The following is a 15545-nucleotide window of genomic DNA, read 5'->3' on the forward strand; positions in this document are numbered from 1 at the left end:
TGTATGCTCAGAAGAAGGTCTGTAAACCCCCCTGAGCTTCAGTCATGCTCATGGGGAAGGGGGATGCTTTCCTGACAGTGGTGGGGACCAAACCACTGGCTTGGGAGGCTCAGAAAGATCCTAGGGTCAAATCATCTCAGAAGGAGGAGATCTCAAAGTGGGGGAGGCTCCTGCCCTATAGATGGGGATGAAACAAACTCAGATGAGACTAGAGTGTGGAGCTGAGCAAAGACTTCAGCAATGGGCAAAGCCACTTTATGTCTGGGCTTGCAAGGCATCAAGCAGTCTTCTGCCACCTCAGGTTCAAGCAGTTGTAGTGTTAGGGTGCCAGGTAAAGGCTTCTTTGGGGTAGAGTAGAGTAGAGTAGAATAGAATAGAATAGAATAGAATAGAATTAACCAGGTTGGAAGAGACCTTTGAGATCATCAAGTCCAACCTATCACCCAACACCATCTGATCAACTAAACCATGGCACCAAGTGCCTCATCCAGTCTCTTCCTAAACACCTCCAGTGATGGTGACTCCACCACCTCCCTGGGCAGCACATCCCAATGGCCAATAACTCTTTCCATGAAGAGCTTCTTCCTAACATCCAGCCAGGTTTTTCCCCAAAGCAAAGATGCAGGCAGTGTGCTTTCTGCTGGGCTGCAGGAAACGAGCCTGCCCCTCTCTGGTTACTAATTGCTGTCACCCAGTCAATGAGCTATTGTTTGTCTGGTTAAAATTAACTCTCTCTTCCTCCTTCCTGCACAAAGGACTCACCTAGGGCTTGGGTTGCTTGCAGAGCCCTGGGAGCTGCTCCCTCAGATGGTGCTCTTGTGGGGTCTTGTGGCGGGCTGGGGGATGTGATCCAGTGGTGTGGAGCTGGAGCTGTTTGGTTAGCGTTAAACATCCTGCAGTGCCTCAGTGCTCAGCTGTTTGCATGCTGGACCCAAGAGGTAAGAGAGGTGGCCTTGGCTGGAAGAGCTCTTGGAGAAAATTGCTTTTGGTCAGGGGTTGGCACAGGCTGCCCAGGGAGGCAGTGGAGTCCCCATCCCTGGAGGTGTTCAAGAAAGGTGTGGCTGTGGCACCTGGGGACCTGGTTTAAGGGCCATGGTGATCTTAGGTTGATGGCTGCACTCAGTGATCTTAGAGGGCTTTGCCAGCCCAAACAATTCCATGATTCCATGAAGTACAGCAGGGTGAGGGCAACTGAGGTAACAGGAATGAGAGAACAGTGCCCACCAGTCAGCAGCAGCGTGGGTCCTCCTCAGGCCCTTCCACAGGAGCAGGAAGGGAGGCTTGGAAGAATGTGTATGTGTGAAGTATCCTAATGAGTGTCCCAAGAAGCTGCTCTGAACTGGGGGTAAGTGAGAGGCAACCTGAAGGAACACACTTTCAGGTTTTGCAGGTGGTGATGGCTCTTTGGGGTGGGAAGTTGGTGTGTTGGTACCCAGTGGGGGTGGGTCAGCAGGCTAAAGCAGCTGAGAAATAATAGAAGTGTTTGAGAGATCTGCTAGAATGAATCATAGCATCCCAGAATTGTTTGGGTTGGAAAAGACCTCTGAGATCATCAAGTCCAATCATCAGCCTAACACCACCATGGCCATTAAAACATATATTGAGACTCTTGAAGGTGTCCAGAGAAGGGCAACGAGGCTGGGGAGAGGTCTCAAGCACAAGCCCTGTGAGGAGAGGCTGAGGGAGCTGGGGTTGCTTAGCCTGGAGAAGAGGAGGCTCAGGGGAGACCTTCTTGCTCTCTCCAACTCCCTGAAGGGAGGTTGTAGCCAGGTGGGGCTTGGTCTCTTCTCCCAAGCAAGCAGCACCAGAACAAGAGGACACAGTCTCCAGCTGTGCCAGGGGAGGTTTAGGCTGGAGGTGAGGAGAAAGTTCTTCCCAGAAAGAGTTGTTGGCCGTTGGAATGTGCTGCCCAGGGAAGTGGTGGAGTCACCATCCCTGGAAGTGTTCAAAAAGGGATTGGATGTGGCACTTGGAGCCATGGTTTAGTAGCCAGGAGGTGTTGGGTGACAGGTTGGACTTGATGATCTCTGAGGTCTTTTCCAACCTGGCTGATTCTGTGATATCCCAGAGTGCCTGGGCCAGCCCCCCTCTTAGCTAGCTGGCATGGCCTCAATATGCTAGCTGGAGAACAGGTCTTATGAGGAGCAGCTGAGGGAACTGGGATTATTTAGAATAGAACAGAATTAACAAGGTTGGAAAAGACCTTGGAGATCATCAAGTCCAACCTATCACCCAACACCATCTGATCAACTAAACCATGGCACCAAGTGCCTCATTAAGTCTTCTAAACACCTCCCTGGGCAGCACATCCCAATGGCCAATCTCTCTTCCTAGGAAGAATTTCTTCCTAACATCCAGCCTAAACCTCCCCTGGCACAGCTTGAGACTGTGTCCTCTTGTTCTTGTTCTCTTGTTTAATGTGGAGAAGAGGAGGCTGAGGGGAAACCTTCTGGCTCTCTATACCTCCCTGAAAGTAGGTTGGAGCCAGGTCCAGGGATTTAAGTAACAAGCAATAGGATGAGAGGAAGCAGCCTGAGGTTGCACCAGGGGATTTTAGGTTGGATGTGAGAAGACACTTCTTGACTGAAAGGGTTCTCCAAGCCTGGCACAGGCTGCCCAGGGAGGTGGTTGAATGCCCATCCCTGGAGGGGTTTCAAAGGGGCAGAGAGGTGGTGCTGAGGGATGTGGTTTAGCCCCAGACTTAGAGAATGATTGGACTCATGGTCTTGGAGGTCTTTGCCAAAGGATTTAATGAACACCCCATTGGCTGCTTCAGTTGTTGAGCCAACTCTCAGGTTCTTGTGAGAAAATTCACCCTATCCTAGCCAAGCCCAGGACACAATCTCTGCACTTCCCCCCCTCCCCCCTACCCCTTCAAGGCTTCTTTTTCTTTTCATGAGCTTGGTCTCAGTGTGATGATGGTGGTGGTCTCATACTGTGTGTTATCTTCTGCCCTGCTTTTCTGAGCTGCAGCTAGCCCCATGGTGCAGATGGAGATCATGCTCCTGGGCCCTCCAGAAACAACAAGCCCTAGAAATCCTGGGGGTTTGGTTTTGTCTTTAACTCCCTTAAGGCTGCAGCCCATATGCTGTTGCTATCTTGAACCCTTTCACTAATCAAGCAGAGTCTGGCAGGATGATGTTGTCCCTCCTAGCTCTCCCAGGGTTCACATGTTGGGGCTGTTGCTGTGACCCTGGCATGATTTTGAAGCCTGTACTTCTTCAGACTTCACAGAAGAGCTCTTCCCATGTCAGTAAGTGCTAACACATGTTTGAAAGGAGGACAGAGGAACAGCTTGTGGATTTGCCCTGCCCTTCCTGAGCTGATGTGCAGTAAATGTGCTAGCAGTGTGTGTTCATCAGGGTCTCAGCACTGCTGGAAGGAGGTTGTTAAGCTCTTGGTTGCTTTTCCCTGGTGGAAATTACAAAGGCAGTGAGTGCAATGGATGGAGGAAGTGAAGGCCTGTGAAAAATAGTGAGGCACTTTTAGGAGAAAGGAAAATGTCTCCTGGAATAGGTGGCATGGCTGGGGATGGCTTCACCTTCAGGGGGAAAACAGCTGTGAAACATCTGAAGGGTCTGGAGCACAGCCCTGTGAGGAGAGGCTGAGGGAGCTGGGGTTGCTTAGCCTGCAGAAGAGGAGGCTCAGGGGAGACCTTCTTGCTCTCTACAACTCCCTGAAGAGTGGTTGTAGCCAGGTGGGGGTTGGTCTCCTCTCCCAGGCAAGCAGCACCAGCACAAGAGGACACAGTCTCAAGCTGTGTCAGGGGAGGTTTAGGCTGGAGGTGAGGAGAAAGTTCTTCCTGGCAAGAGAGATTGGCCATTGGAATGTGCTGCCCAGGGAGGTGGTGGAGTCACCATCACTGGGGGTGTTCTGTTCTGTTCTGTTCTATTCTATTTGTCTCCTTTCCTCTGAGTTCCTTTAGAATCACAGAACTGCTGAGGTTGGAAGAGACCTTTGAGATCATCAAGCCTAACCACTCACCCAGAGCTCTCAGTCCCATCACTGCTAAGCCACTGCCACTAACCCACATCCCTCAGCACCACATCCAGATCTTCAAGTCCAACTTTCTACCCAACACCCCCATGACCACTAGATCATGTCCCAGAGTTTCAGCTCTGCTCATTTTTGAACACCCCCCAGGGATGGTGACTTCACCACTTCCTTGGGCAGCCTGTTCCAAAGCCTTGTCTATGGTCTGTCCTCTCTGTGTAACCCAGACATCTGTCCACACTCTACTCTTAGCCAGGAGAGCCAGGGAGACCTTCAAGCCATGTGCTGCTTCCACAGGGCAATTTGGGAAGCAAGGTTTTAGGTCAGGGATTGGCACAGGCTGCCCAGGGCAGTGGTGGAGTCACCATCCCTGGAAGTGTTTAAGAAGAGCCTGGATAGAGGCACTTGGTGCCATGGTTTAGTTGATCAGATGGTGTTGGGTGATAGGTTGGACTTGATCTCCAAGGTCTTTTCCAACCTGGTAAATTCTGTGGTTCTGTGTGATTCCAGAGGGCAGTTTGGGAAGCAAAGTTTTAGGTCAGGGATTGGCACAGGCTGCCCAGGGCGGTGGTGGAGTCACCATCCCTGGAAGTGTTTAAGAAGAGCCTGGATGAGGCACTTAGTGCCATGGTTTAGTTGATCAGATGGTGTTGGGTGATAGGTTGGACTTGATGATCTCAGAGGTCTTTTCCAACCTGGTAAATTCTGTGGTTCTGTGTGGTTCCACAGGGCAGTTTGTGAAGCAAGGTTTTAGGTCAGGGATTGGCACAGGCTGCCCAGGGCGGTGGTGGAGTCACCATCCCTGGAAGTGCTTAAGAAGAGCCTGGATGAGGCACTTGGTGCCATGGTTTAGTTGATCAGATGGTGTTGGGTGATAGGTTGGACTTGATGATCTCCAAGGTCTTTTCCAACCTGGTAAATTCTGTGGTTCTGTGTGGTTCCACAGGGCAGTTTGTGAAGCAAGGTTTTAGGTCAGGGATTGGCACAGGCTACCCAGGGCGGTGGTGGAGTCCCTGTCACTAGAGGCGTTCAGGAAACCTGTGGCCATGGCACTATGGGACGTGGTTTAGTGGGCATGCATTGATGGTTGGGCTCAGTGATTTTGGAGGTCTTTACCAACTGAGCTTCTAAGCCCTTCCTGCCTGTTTGTGGACAGAGGGGGAGTTCAAACCAGATAGCTGGGGGAGGGAGGCAGGGAAGGGAAGGGGAGCCTCCAGATAGCAGCGTCTCGGAGAGCAGCAGCCGAGTATGATTTGTTGTGTGTGAGAAATGTTTGCATTTGACAGCTTTTCACAGGAAGCCTGTCAGAGTGATAATTTAATGAGTACAGATTGCTTGCAACACAGCTGTAAAACGTGCTTTTACAGTGCTGTAAAATAAGCAAGCGAGGCCTTTGTGTGTTTGCTTTGTTGGAGAGCAAGGCAGCTTCTAACACAAATGAAAGGTGCTCATTTATTTTCCCCAGCCAACAGTCAAGATGTAAGGAGAAGGACCTGCCCCATTTTTCTTCCTGTGGTGGCAGGGTTAATGCTGGGTTACCTTGGTGTTTGCTGATCAGCTTGTTTCTGTGAAGGGGAGAATGAATATCTAATTAGATGTAGGGAGTTACCAGGCAGGTTAGCACTGAAGTCATAAAAGGGCTTTTGGCCTTGCTTCTCTGTGTTGCAGATTGGGTTGCACAGAGAGAAGCTTCATGTCCCTCACTGTGCCCAAGGTGATTTCCTGATGCTGGAGGACAGAAAGTGAGGATGCAGGCTTGAAGTGTGCTAGCAGCTAGAGTAAAACGTTGGGTGCTCTCAGAGGTCTCCTCCAACCTCAACAGCTCTATGATTCTATCTGTATCATATCACAGAATACCTTCCAAGGAGACCTTCCAAGATCAGTCCAACCCTTAACCCAGCACTAAAAGGTCAACACCAAGCCATGTCCTTAAGCACTAGGTCCACATGCCACTTGAACACCCCTAGGGATGGTGACTCCAGCACTGCCCTGGGCAGACCACTCCAATGTTTGAGAATCCTTTCAGTGAGGAACTGTTTCCTGATATCCAGCCTGAACCTCTCGTGGTGCAGCTTGAAACCGTTTCCTCTGGTCCTGTCATTTGCCCCCAAGGAGAAGAGGCTGCCCCTTCCTCACTCCAACCTCCCTTCATGGATTTGTAGTGAGCTATGAGGTCTTCCCTCAGCCTTCTCTTCTCCAGACTGAACAACCCCAGCTCCCTGAATAGAATAGAATAGAATAGAATTGAATAGAATAGAATAGAATAGAATAGAATAGAATAGAATAGAATAGAATAGAATAGAATAGAATAGAATAGACCAGGTTGGAAGAGACCTTCAAGATCATCCAGTCCAACCTATCATCCAACACCATCTAATCGACTAAACCATGCAACCAAGCACCCTATCAGGTCTCCTCCTGAACACCTCCAGGGATGGTGACTCCACCACCTCCCCAGGCAGCCCATTCCAATGGCCAATCACTCTGTGTAGAACTTCCTCCTCACCTCTAGCCTAAACCTCCCCTGGTGCAGCCTGAGACTGTGTCCTCTTGTTCTGGTGCTGGTTGCCTGGGAGAAGAGACCAGCCTCTGCCTGTTGTAGAGAGCAAGAAGGTCTCCCCTGAGTCTCCTCTTCTCCAGGCTAAGCAACCCCAGCTCCCTCAGTCTCTCCTCATAGGGCTTGTGTTCCAAGCCCCTCCCCAGCTTTGTTGAAACTCAGATGAAACTCACCAAGTCAGATGAAAGGAGGTTGCAGTGAGGAGGGGGTTGCTCTCTTCTCACCAGTCTGAGGTGATAGAATGAGAGGAAAAGGCCTGGAATTCTGCCAGGGGAGATTTGGGTTAGAGCACAGGAAGAATTTCTTTACTGCAAGGTTGGTCAGGCTGCACAGGGAGGTGGTGGAGTCCCTGGAGCTGGCCAAAAATTGTGTGGACATGGCACATCTGGACGTGGTTTAATGGGCATGGTGGTGTTGGGCTGATGGTTGGGCTCGGTGATCTCAGAGGGCTTTTCCAACCCAAACAATTCTGGGGTTCTGTGATGGATGAGTTAAAAGGAAGAACAGGGGAGGGGTCCATTAGGCCAAATACACTTGGGCCATTTTGGACCAAATCTCCACAGCATGCAGCTGAGGCAAGCAAGGGTGAGTGCCACCAGGGGACACCATCATGTGCCCCAGGGGGGATGCTGGCACCCCACGGTGCCAGGGTATCGTTTCATGGATGCCACCAGCAGGCTTCTGCCTTTCTGTGACTCACATTCAGTAAATATTTTTTAATAAAACATGCCTCCTTGGCTTTTTTTCCCTCCCCTAATCCTCAAAGGAGTAATCCTTAGAGCCAGAAGTTGTTAGAAGGGACAGGGGTGGGGGTGGGGGGGGAATATTTTGGCCCAGTGTGAATTTCGACCTTGTTAAACCGTATTGCAAGTATGCTGAAGTTTCAGCTTCTCCTCTTCAAAGTGCTCCAGTACAAACAAAGCCCTAACACAGAAAACATTTGCTGCAAAAGCTGAAACATTCTTGGAGTTCCTGACCAAGAAAGTCATGGGCCTCAGTGCCTGACATGCCTGTATATAATGCAGCCTCTTAGGAGCACAAGAGAAATGATCCAAGGAAGAAGAGATTGATTTCAAACACCCAACACGTCCTCTGTCCAATATCAGCAGGAGCCTCCACTCTGGTTCCCATGACTGGCATTTCCTCTCCAGGGCAGGCTGCTTTTGGGTGTGTGGCTGTTGAGTTTATACTACAGAGATTAGCTTGGTGTATATTAATTTCTAATTCACTTAATCATTTTGAAGGCTCACTTCCTTCCTTTGCTCCTCAGACCCTTTTAGTGTCCCTCAAACGCCTTGTTGATGGAAAGACTTTGCACGCCAGGCACACACAAGAGCTGGGAGATGCAGCAGCAAACTCCTCCAAAAGGAATTAGAGTTGGAGATTCTCTTGGTGGGGAAATCTCCTGCACAGCTCCTGTCAGCAGCAGTGCTGTAAGGCAGGGGACTTACCTGCTTGGATTATGGTGAAAGGTTTAATTGCTTCTCTGCCACCCAAGCTTCCCCTCCACAGATATTTGGGCACTGATCTGAATGCAAAGCAGTCAGGTCTGCCTCAAAAGCCCTTTGTGACAAGGTCTTTTGCCCTTCCCAGACACTGTGGTGGGGAGCCAACACTGCCTGTTTGACCTGGTTTCCCCCCTTCTACTCTGCCCTGCTGAGACCTCACTGGGAATATTGCTTCTGGCTCTGGGCTCCCCGGTTCGAGGGACAGGGACAGAATCATAGAACCTCAAGAAGTTCTATGCCATAAGGCTGGTGAGAAACTGGAACAGGGAGGAACCCAGCCCTGGAAGATTTTAAGGTTGCCCAGGGAGGTGGTGGAAGCCTCATCCCTGGAATTTTTTAGGGCCAGGCTGGATGTGGCTGTGAGCAACTTGCTGTAGTGTGAGGAGTCCCTGGCCATGGCAGGGGGGTTGGAACTGGCTGAGCCTTGAGGTCCCTTCCAACCCTGACTGATACTATGATAATTAAGGGCCACAAGGATGAGCATAGGGCTAGAGCACCTCTCCTATGAGGACAGACTGAAGGAGTTGGGGCTGTTCAGTCTGGAGAAGAGAAGGCTCCCAGGTGACCTCATTGTGGCCTTCCAGTATCTGAAGGGGGCTACAAGAAGGCCGGGGAAGGACTTCTCAGGATCTCAGGTAGTGATAGGACTAGGGGGAATGGAATGAAGCTGGAGGTGGGGAGATTCAGGCTGGAGGTGAGGAGGAAGTTCTTCCCCATGAGAGTGGTGAAGCCCTGCAATGGGTTGTCCAGGGAGGTGGTTGAGGCCCTGTCCCTGGAGGTGTTTAAGCCCAGGCTGGCTGAGGCTCTGGGCAGTCTGATCTAGTGTGAGGTGTCCTTGGCCATGGCAGGGGGGTTGGAACTAGCTGATCCTTGTGGTCCCTCCCAACCCTGACTGATACTATGATAATTCTGTGGTTCATATTAACCAGAACCAGTTTATTCTCCTGCCCAAACTCATTTCATTGGTTGCACTCCAGAGTGGAAGTTGAATAAACTGTGTCCAGGAAGCTGAACAAACTATAAACTGTAGAGCACTTCATCTCTCCAGCTGGGCTAGCACCAGCTATGCTCATTAATTATCCTGCACAAAAAAAATGCAACCTAATGAGCAGCAGCTACCTGTGCACCTGCAGTCTTCCAGCCAGCAGCTTTTCCTTGCCCCAAAGGAAGGTAAATAAAGGAAATTAAAACTTCTCACCAAACCCAGCCACTTCTCAAACCCCAGCCCCTTTTCTGCTGGGCAGCTTGCAGCTGCTCTGCCCCAAGCCTGGAGTGTTCATGGGGTGGTTGTGAGCCAAGAGCAGGACCCAGCAGCTGGCTTTGGTAAACCTCAGACAGCTGACCTCACTGGGGTAGTTTTAGGCTGTGCCTAGAAACTTTTCCACAGCTCTTGAACAGAAAGTGGTAGAATGGAAATAAATCACCGCTGGATGCAAAAGGGAAAAGGATGATAAGGTCTGAAATAATCCCATTGGTCTGAAAACCAACATCAAGTTAGGGCTGTAAACTAACTCTCTTCTCTTGTAGCTTCCTTCACTTGCTCTGGCTTCTGCTGGCTTTGCTGACCTTGGCTGCATTGCTTTGTTGTGGCTAAGCACTAACAGCAACTCTCTGCTTTTCCCCTTTCTCCTCTAAGCCCCTGTACAGGGCGGGGAGGGAAGGGAGCAGGGGGTGGGAAGCTGTTGGTAACCCCCCCTGGTTTTGTCCAGGGGTTCTTATGTTGTTCATAAATTGCAAATATATACAAATATTGACTATTTTGTGCAGATTCATCACATTTCATGGTTTAGATTGTAGTTGTGCTTGTAAATACAGCTTCATTTGCTTCCAGCTGAGCTGCTCTGGCAATTTGATGTTGGGGGGTGTGTGGAATTTCAACCCATCACACCTCACCAAGGCAAAGGCTTTGTGGTGTGCTGGTCTTTGCTTTGACCCACGTGCCAAGGCTTTGGTGGCACTGTCTGGGTAGAGGATGTTCTTTAAGCTGCCCAGGCAGATGCATCTGTGTGCCCAGATGGCCAAGAAGGCCAATGGCATCCTGGCCTGCATCAGGAACAGTGTGGCCAGCAGGAGCAGGGAGGTCATTCTGCCCTGTGCTGAGCATTGGTTAGGCCACACCTCGAGTCCTGTGTCCAGTTCTGGGCCCCACAGTTTAGGAAGGATGTTGAGATGCTGGAAGGTGTCCAGAGAAGGGCAAGAAAGCTGGGGAGGGGTCTGGAGCACAGCCCTGTGAGGAGAGGCTGAGGGAGCTGGGATTGCTTAGCCTGGAGAAGAGGAGGCTCAGGGGAGACCTCATTGCTCTCTACACTGTCCCTGGAGGTGTTCAAGAAGGGATTGGATGTGGCACTTGGTGCCATGATTTAGTAGTCATGAGGTCTGGGGTGACAGGTTGGACTTGATGATCTTTGAGGTCTTTTCCAACCTGATTGGTTCTATGATTCTATACTATGATTCTATGAACTACCTGAAGGTAGGCTGTAGCCAGGTCTCTTCTCCCAGGCAGCCAGCACCAGAACAAGAGGACACAGTCTCAAGCTGTGCCAGGGGAGGTTTGGGCTGGATGTTAGGGAGCAATTCTTCTCGGAAGGAGTGATTGGCCATTGGGATGTGCTGCCCAGGGAGGTGGTGGAGTCACCATCCCTGGAGGTGTTTAAAAAGAGCCTGAATGTGGCCCTTGGTGCCATGGTTTAGTTGATTACATGATATTGGGTGATAGGTTGGAGCTGATCTCAGAGGTCTTTTCCAATCTGGTTAATTCTGTTGTATTCTATATTCTCTGATGTGCCACATGCCATCAGGTCAGTTGGATATCAGTGCTGCAGGAGTGTGTGGCACTGCCAGGCTGTGGTGACAGCACTCGGGCAGCAGCTGCCTTCTGGCACGAGGCAGCCTGACACTGTTGGAGGGGGAACCAAAGCAGGGGATTGGCTTTTGGAAGCTGATGAAGCCCAAGGGCTCTTGTCTGCCCTTCATCAACAGAAAAATCTCTTGTCAGTTGTGTGCCAAGTGTGTAGCCCTCGGATTTAGAGTAAATTTTGGCTTAATGGTGGGTTGGTTGTTTTATTTTGTTGGTACTGCTGCAAACATCTGAAGTCCCATCTGCAATCAAGGCCAATTAGGTAATTAGAGACAGGCCCTGCCCTGAGACCTGACAAACTGGCAAGAGAGGGGAAGGAAGCAGCAGGTAGATTTTTGTGGGTTTGAATTGTGTTGAAAACTGTTCCCTTTTGAGGCTGATTTACAATCATTGACTCAAAAGGATTGACAAGGGCTGAAAAAGATCCATTTGGGCCAGACTTTAGGTAACCTTTCCCCCCCTCCCACTTTGTGCTCTCTGGAAGTCTTGCTCTTTGAAGTGACTTCTTCTAAGCCACATAAACTGCTCTTTTTCCCTCCCTGCTGACTTTTGCCATGGTGGTCCAGTTTTGCCTCAGCAGAAGTTGCACTCACACAAGCCTTCCAATCTAGAGAGAGGTTGCTGAGGTTGCTTTGTGAAGAGTAATCCAAAACTGTGAGATGTAGAAAGTGTTGGCAAATGTTTAGGGAGCCCCTTACCCTTCCCTTTCATTTGGGTGGTGGTCTCCTTAAGCTGAGTTTCCCAGTAGAGCAGTGGCAGTGGTTGTAGGAGTGTGTGAACACACAACCCATTGCCCAGTAACTTCTTTATGGTGAGGGGGCTGGAGCAGTGGAACAGAATTGCATCTCTGGTTGGAAGAGACCTCCAAGATGATCCAGTCCAACCTTCAACCCAGCACTGCAAGGTCACCACCAAACCGTGTCCTTAAGCACTAGGTCCACGTGCCACTTGAATGCCCCTGGGGATGGTGACTCCAGCACTGCCCTGGGCAGACCACTCCACTGTCTGAGAATCCTTTCAGTGAAGCAACACTTCGTAACATCCAGCCTGAACCTCCCCTGGCACAGCTTGCATCCGTTTCCTCTGGTCCTGTCACTCGTCATCACAGAGAAAAGGCTGCCCCCTCCTCACCTCAACCTCCTCTCAGGGAGCTGTAGTGTGTGATGAGGTCTGCTCTCACTCTTCTCTTCTCCTGACTGGACCACCCCAGCTCCCTCACCTTGTGGTACTTGTGCTCCAGGCCAAGGAGCAACAGGTACAGAAGGTTCCACTTCAACATGAGGAGAAACTTCTTTCCTGTGAAGGTGCTGGAGCCCTGGAGCAGGCTGTCCAGAGAGGTTGTGGAGTCTCCTCCTCTATAGAGACTTTCAAGACTTCTCTGGATGCATTTCTGTGTGAGCTGTGCTGGATTCTATAGTCCTGCTCTGGCAGGGGGGGTGCACTTGATGATCTCCAGAGGTCCCTTCCAACCCCTAACATCCTCTGATCCTGTGACCCACCTGGTTGCATTCCTGTGTGGCCTGCCCTGGGTCCCCCTTTGGCAGTGGTGTTGGACCAGACGATCTCCAAAGGTCCCCTTCATCCTGCTAGCATTCTCTTGATTCAGTGTTTCCCCTGCCTCACAGAATCAACCAGGTTGGAAAAGACCTCAGAGATCATCAAGTCCAACCTATTACCTAATACTTCCTGTCAACTAAACCATGGCTCCAAGTGCCACATCCAAGCCTATTTTGAACACCTCCAGGGACGGGGACTCCACCACCTCCCTGGGCAGCACCTTCCAATGGCAAATTACTCTTGCTGGGAAGAACTTTCTCCTCACCTCCAGCCTAAACCTCCCCTGGCACAGCTGGAGACTGTGTCCTCTTGTTCTGGTGCTGGTTGCCTGGGAGAAGAGACCAACCCCCACCTGGCTACAACCTCCCTTCAGGGAGTTGGAGAGAGCAAGAAGGTCTCCCCTGAGCCTCCTCTTCTCCAGGCCAAGCAACCCCAGCTCCCTCAGCCTCTCCTCACAGGGCTGTGCTCCAGACCCCTCCCCAGCCTTGTTGCCCTTCTCTGGACACCTTCAAGTCTCTCAATGTCCTTCTTAAACTGAGGAGCCCAGAACTGGCCACAGGACTCAAGGTGTGGCCTAACCAGTGCTGAGCACAGGGCACAATGACCTCCCTGCTCCTGCTGGCCACACTGCTCCTGATGCAGGCCAGGATGCCCTTGGCCTTCTTGGCCCCCTGGGCACTCTGCTGGCTCCTGTTCAGCTGCTGTCCGCCACTACCCCCAGGTCCCTCTCTGCTGGGCTGCTCTCAGCCACTCTGTCCCCAGCCCGTAGCACTGCCTGGAGGTTGCTGTGGCCGAAGGACCGAACCCAGCAGGTTTTTTTTTTCCCTCCCTCTTGCTTAGAGTTCTTCAAGGAGCTGCTGGAGAACGCGGAGAAGTCTCTGAACGACATGTTCGTGCGGACCTACGGCCGCCTCTACATGCAGAACTCGGAGCTCTTCAAGGACCTCTTCGTGGAGCTGAAGCGCTACTACGTGGGGGGCAGCGTCAACCTGGAGGAGATGCTGAACGAGTTCTGGGCGCGCCTGCTGGAGCGCATGTTCCGCCTGGTCAACCCCCAGTACCACTTCACCGACGAGTACCTGGAGTGCGTCAGCAAGTACACGGAGCAGCTGAAGCCCTTCGGCGACGTGCCCCGCAAGCTGAAGCTGCAGGTGACCAGGGCCTTCGTGGCCGCCCGCACCTTCGCCCAGGGCTTGGCCGTGGCCAGGGACGTCGTCGGCAAAGTGTCCGCGGTGAGCGCCTCGCTTTCGGCTGGGCCCGGCGGCGGGAGGGGGGTAGGGTGGACGGGAGCCTTTCGCTGTTGTCCTTACTAGGGGGGTGGTGGGTTGAAAGTCCCACATCACCCCCACCCCAACATTAGCTTTGCCTCACCAGCCCAGCTGGAAGCCAGTGGAAGCTGGCTTCCATATCCGTATTTGCAAGCAAATCTACGATGGCCTCCCCATGTCTACAACTACCCGAAGTGAGGTTGTAGCCAGGTGGGGGTTGGTCTCTTCTCCCAGGCAAGCAGCACCACAATGAGAGGACACAGTCTCAAGTTTAGGCTGGAGGTGAGGAGAAAGTTCTTCACTGAGAGAGTTGTTAGCCATTGGGATGTGCTGCCCAGGGAGGTGGTGGAGTCCCCGTCCCTGGGGGTGTTCAAGAGGGGGTTGGATGTGGCACGTGGTATCATGAGGTCTTGGGTGACAGGTTGGACTTGATGATCTTTGAGGTCTTTTCCAACCTGGTTGATTCTGTGATTCATAGTATCATAGTATCAGTCAGGGTTGGAAGGGACCACAAGGATCAGCTAGTTCCAACCCCCCTGCCATGGGCAGGGACACCCCACACTAGAGCAGGCTGCCCAGAGCCTCATCCAGCCTGGGCTTAAACACCTCCAGGGACGGGGCCCCAACCACCTCCCTGGGCAACCCATTCCAGGGCTTCACCACTCTCATGGGGAAGAACTTCCTCCTCACCTCCAGCCTGAATCTCCCCATCTCCAGCTTCATTCCATTCCCCCTAGTGCTATCACTACCTGAGAGCCTGAGCAGTCCCTCCCCAGCCTTCTTGTAGCCCCCTTCAGATCCTGGAAGGCCACAATGAGGTCACCTGGGAGCCTTCTCTTCTCCAGACTGAACAGCCCCAACTCCCTCAGTCTGTCCTCATAGGAGAGGTGCTCAGCGCTCTGCTCATCCTCGTGGCCCTTCTCTGGACACGTTGCATATGTACAAAATACACAGGCTGACAATGTTGACAGGCTGACAATGTTGACAGGGATTTACAACTGATAAGCAGCACAAGAACCCCTCCTGGACAAAACCAGCTGTGGTGGGTTGAAATTTCCGCCCCCCAACATCATTAACTTTTCCAGCCCAGCCCATTTAGAAGCAAATGGAAGCTGTTTTTGCAGGCAAATCTACAATGGGATGCATTGAATGTGCTCAAAATACACAGGATTGACAATATTGACAGGGATTTACAATTGCTAAACAGCTCAAGAACCCCCCCTGGACAAAGACCAGGGGAAGCTACTGGCTTCTCCCTCTCTACCTTCCCCTACTCCCCCTGTACAAAAGGGAGAAGAGACAGAAGCAGGGAGTTAATACCTAACCAATGCAGCCAAAGTCAAGCAGAAGCAAGTCAGGCTCTCTCTCAGCACCAAGTGAATTGTTTTGAGGACAAGATTTTGTGGTAGATATCCCTCCAATGGGACTGTTTAGGGTTATCTTTGCTTTCCTTTTCACACCCAGCAGTGATTTGTTTACATTTTACTGCTTTTCTGCTCAAGATGTCTGCAAAATGTTAAGAGGCATAGCCTAAAACTACCACAAGGGGCCTTAAGGCTTTTGGTGGGACCAAACTCCCAGCTGTGTAGGTGGTGCTGTTGTGTGATCACAGAGTGCTAGGGGTTGGAAGGGACCTCTGGAGATCTTTGAGTCACAGAATTAACCAGGTTGGAAAAGACCTCAGAGATCATCCAGTCCAACCTATCACCCAACACCATCTGCTCAACTAAATCATGGCACCAAGTGCCTCATCCAGTCTTATTTGTAAACACTTCCAGGGAAGGTGACTCCACCATCTCCCTGGG

General features: G+C 51.4%; 1 protein-coding gene across 1 annotated transcript in view; it reads left to right on the forward strand.

The window, feature by feature from the left end:
* The window catches only part of GPC4 (glypican 4), a 125253-nt gene that overhangs the window by 69384 nt on the left and 40324 nt on the right, over positions 1–15545 (forward strand). Inside the window, exon 3 of the mRNA XM_054169527.1 lies at positions 13313–13704. Coding sequence (XP_054025502.1) covers positions 13313–13704 — 392 coding nt within the window. The remainder of the gene's footprint in view (positions 1–13312; positions 13705–15545) is intronic.

This window comes from Dryobates pubescens, chromosome 18 (genome assembly GCF_014839835.1).
Source record: "Dryobates pubescens isolate bDryPub1 chromosome 18, bDryPub1.pri, whole genome shotgun sequence".
In the NCBI taxonomy this organism is placed as follows: domain Eukaryota; kingdom Metazoa; phylum Chordata; class Aves; order Piciformes; family Picidae; genus Dryobates; species Dryobates pubescens.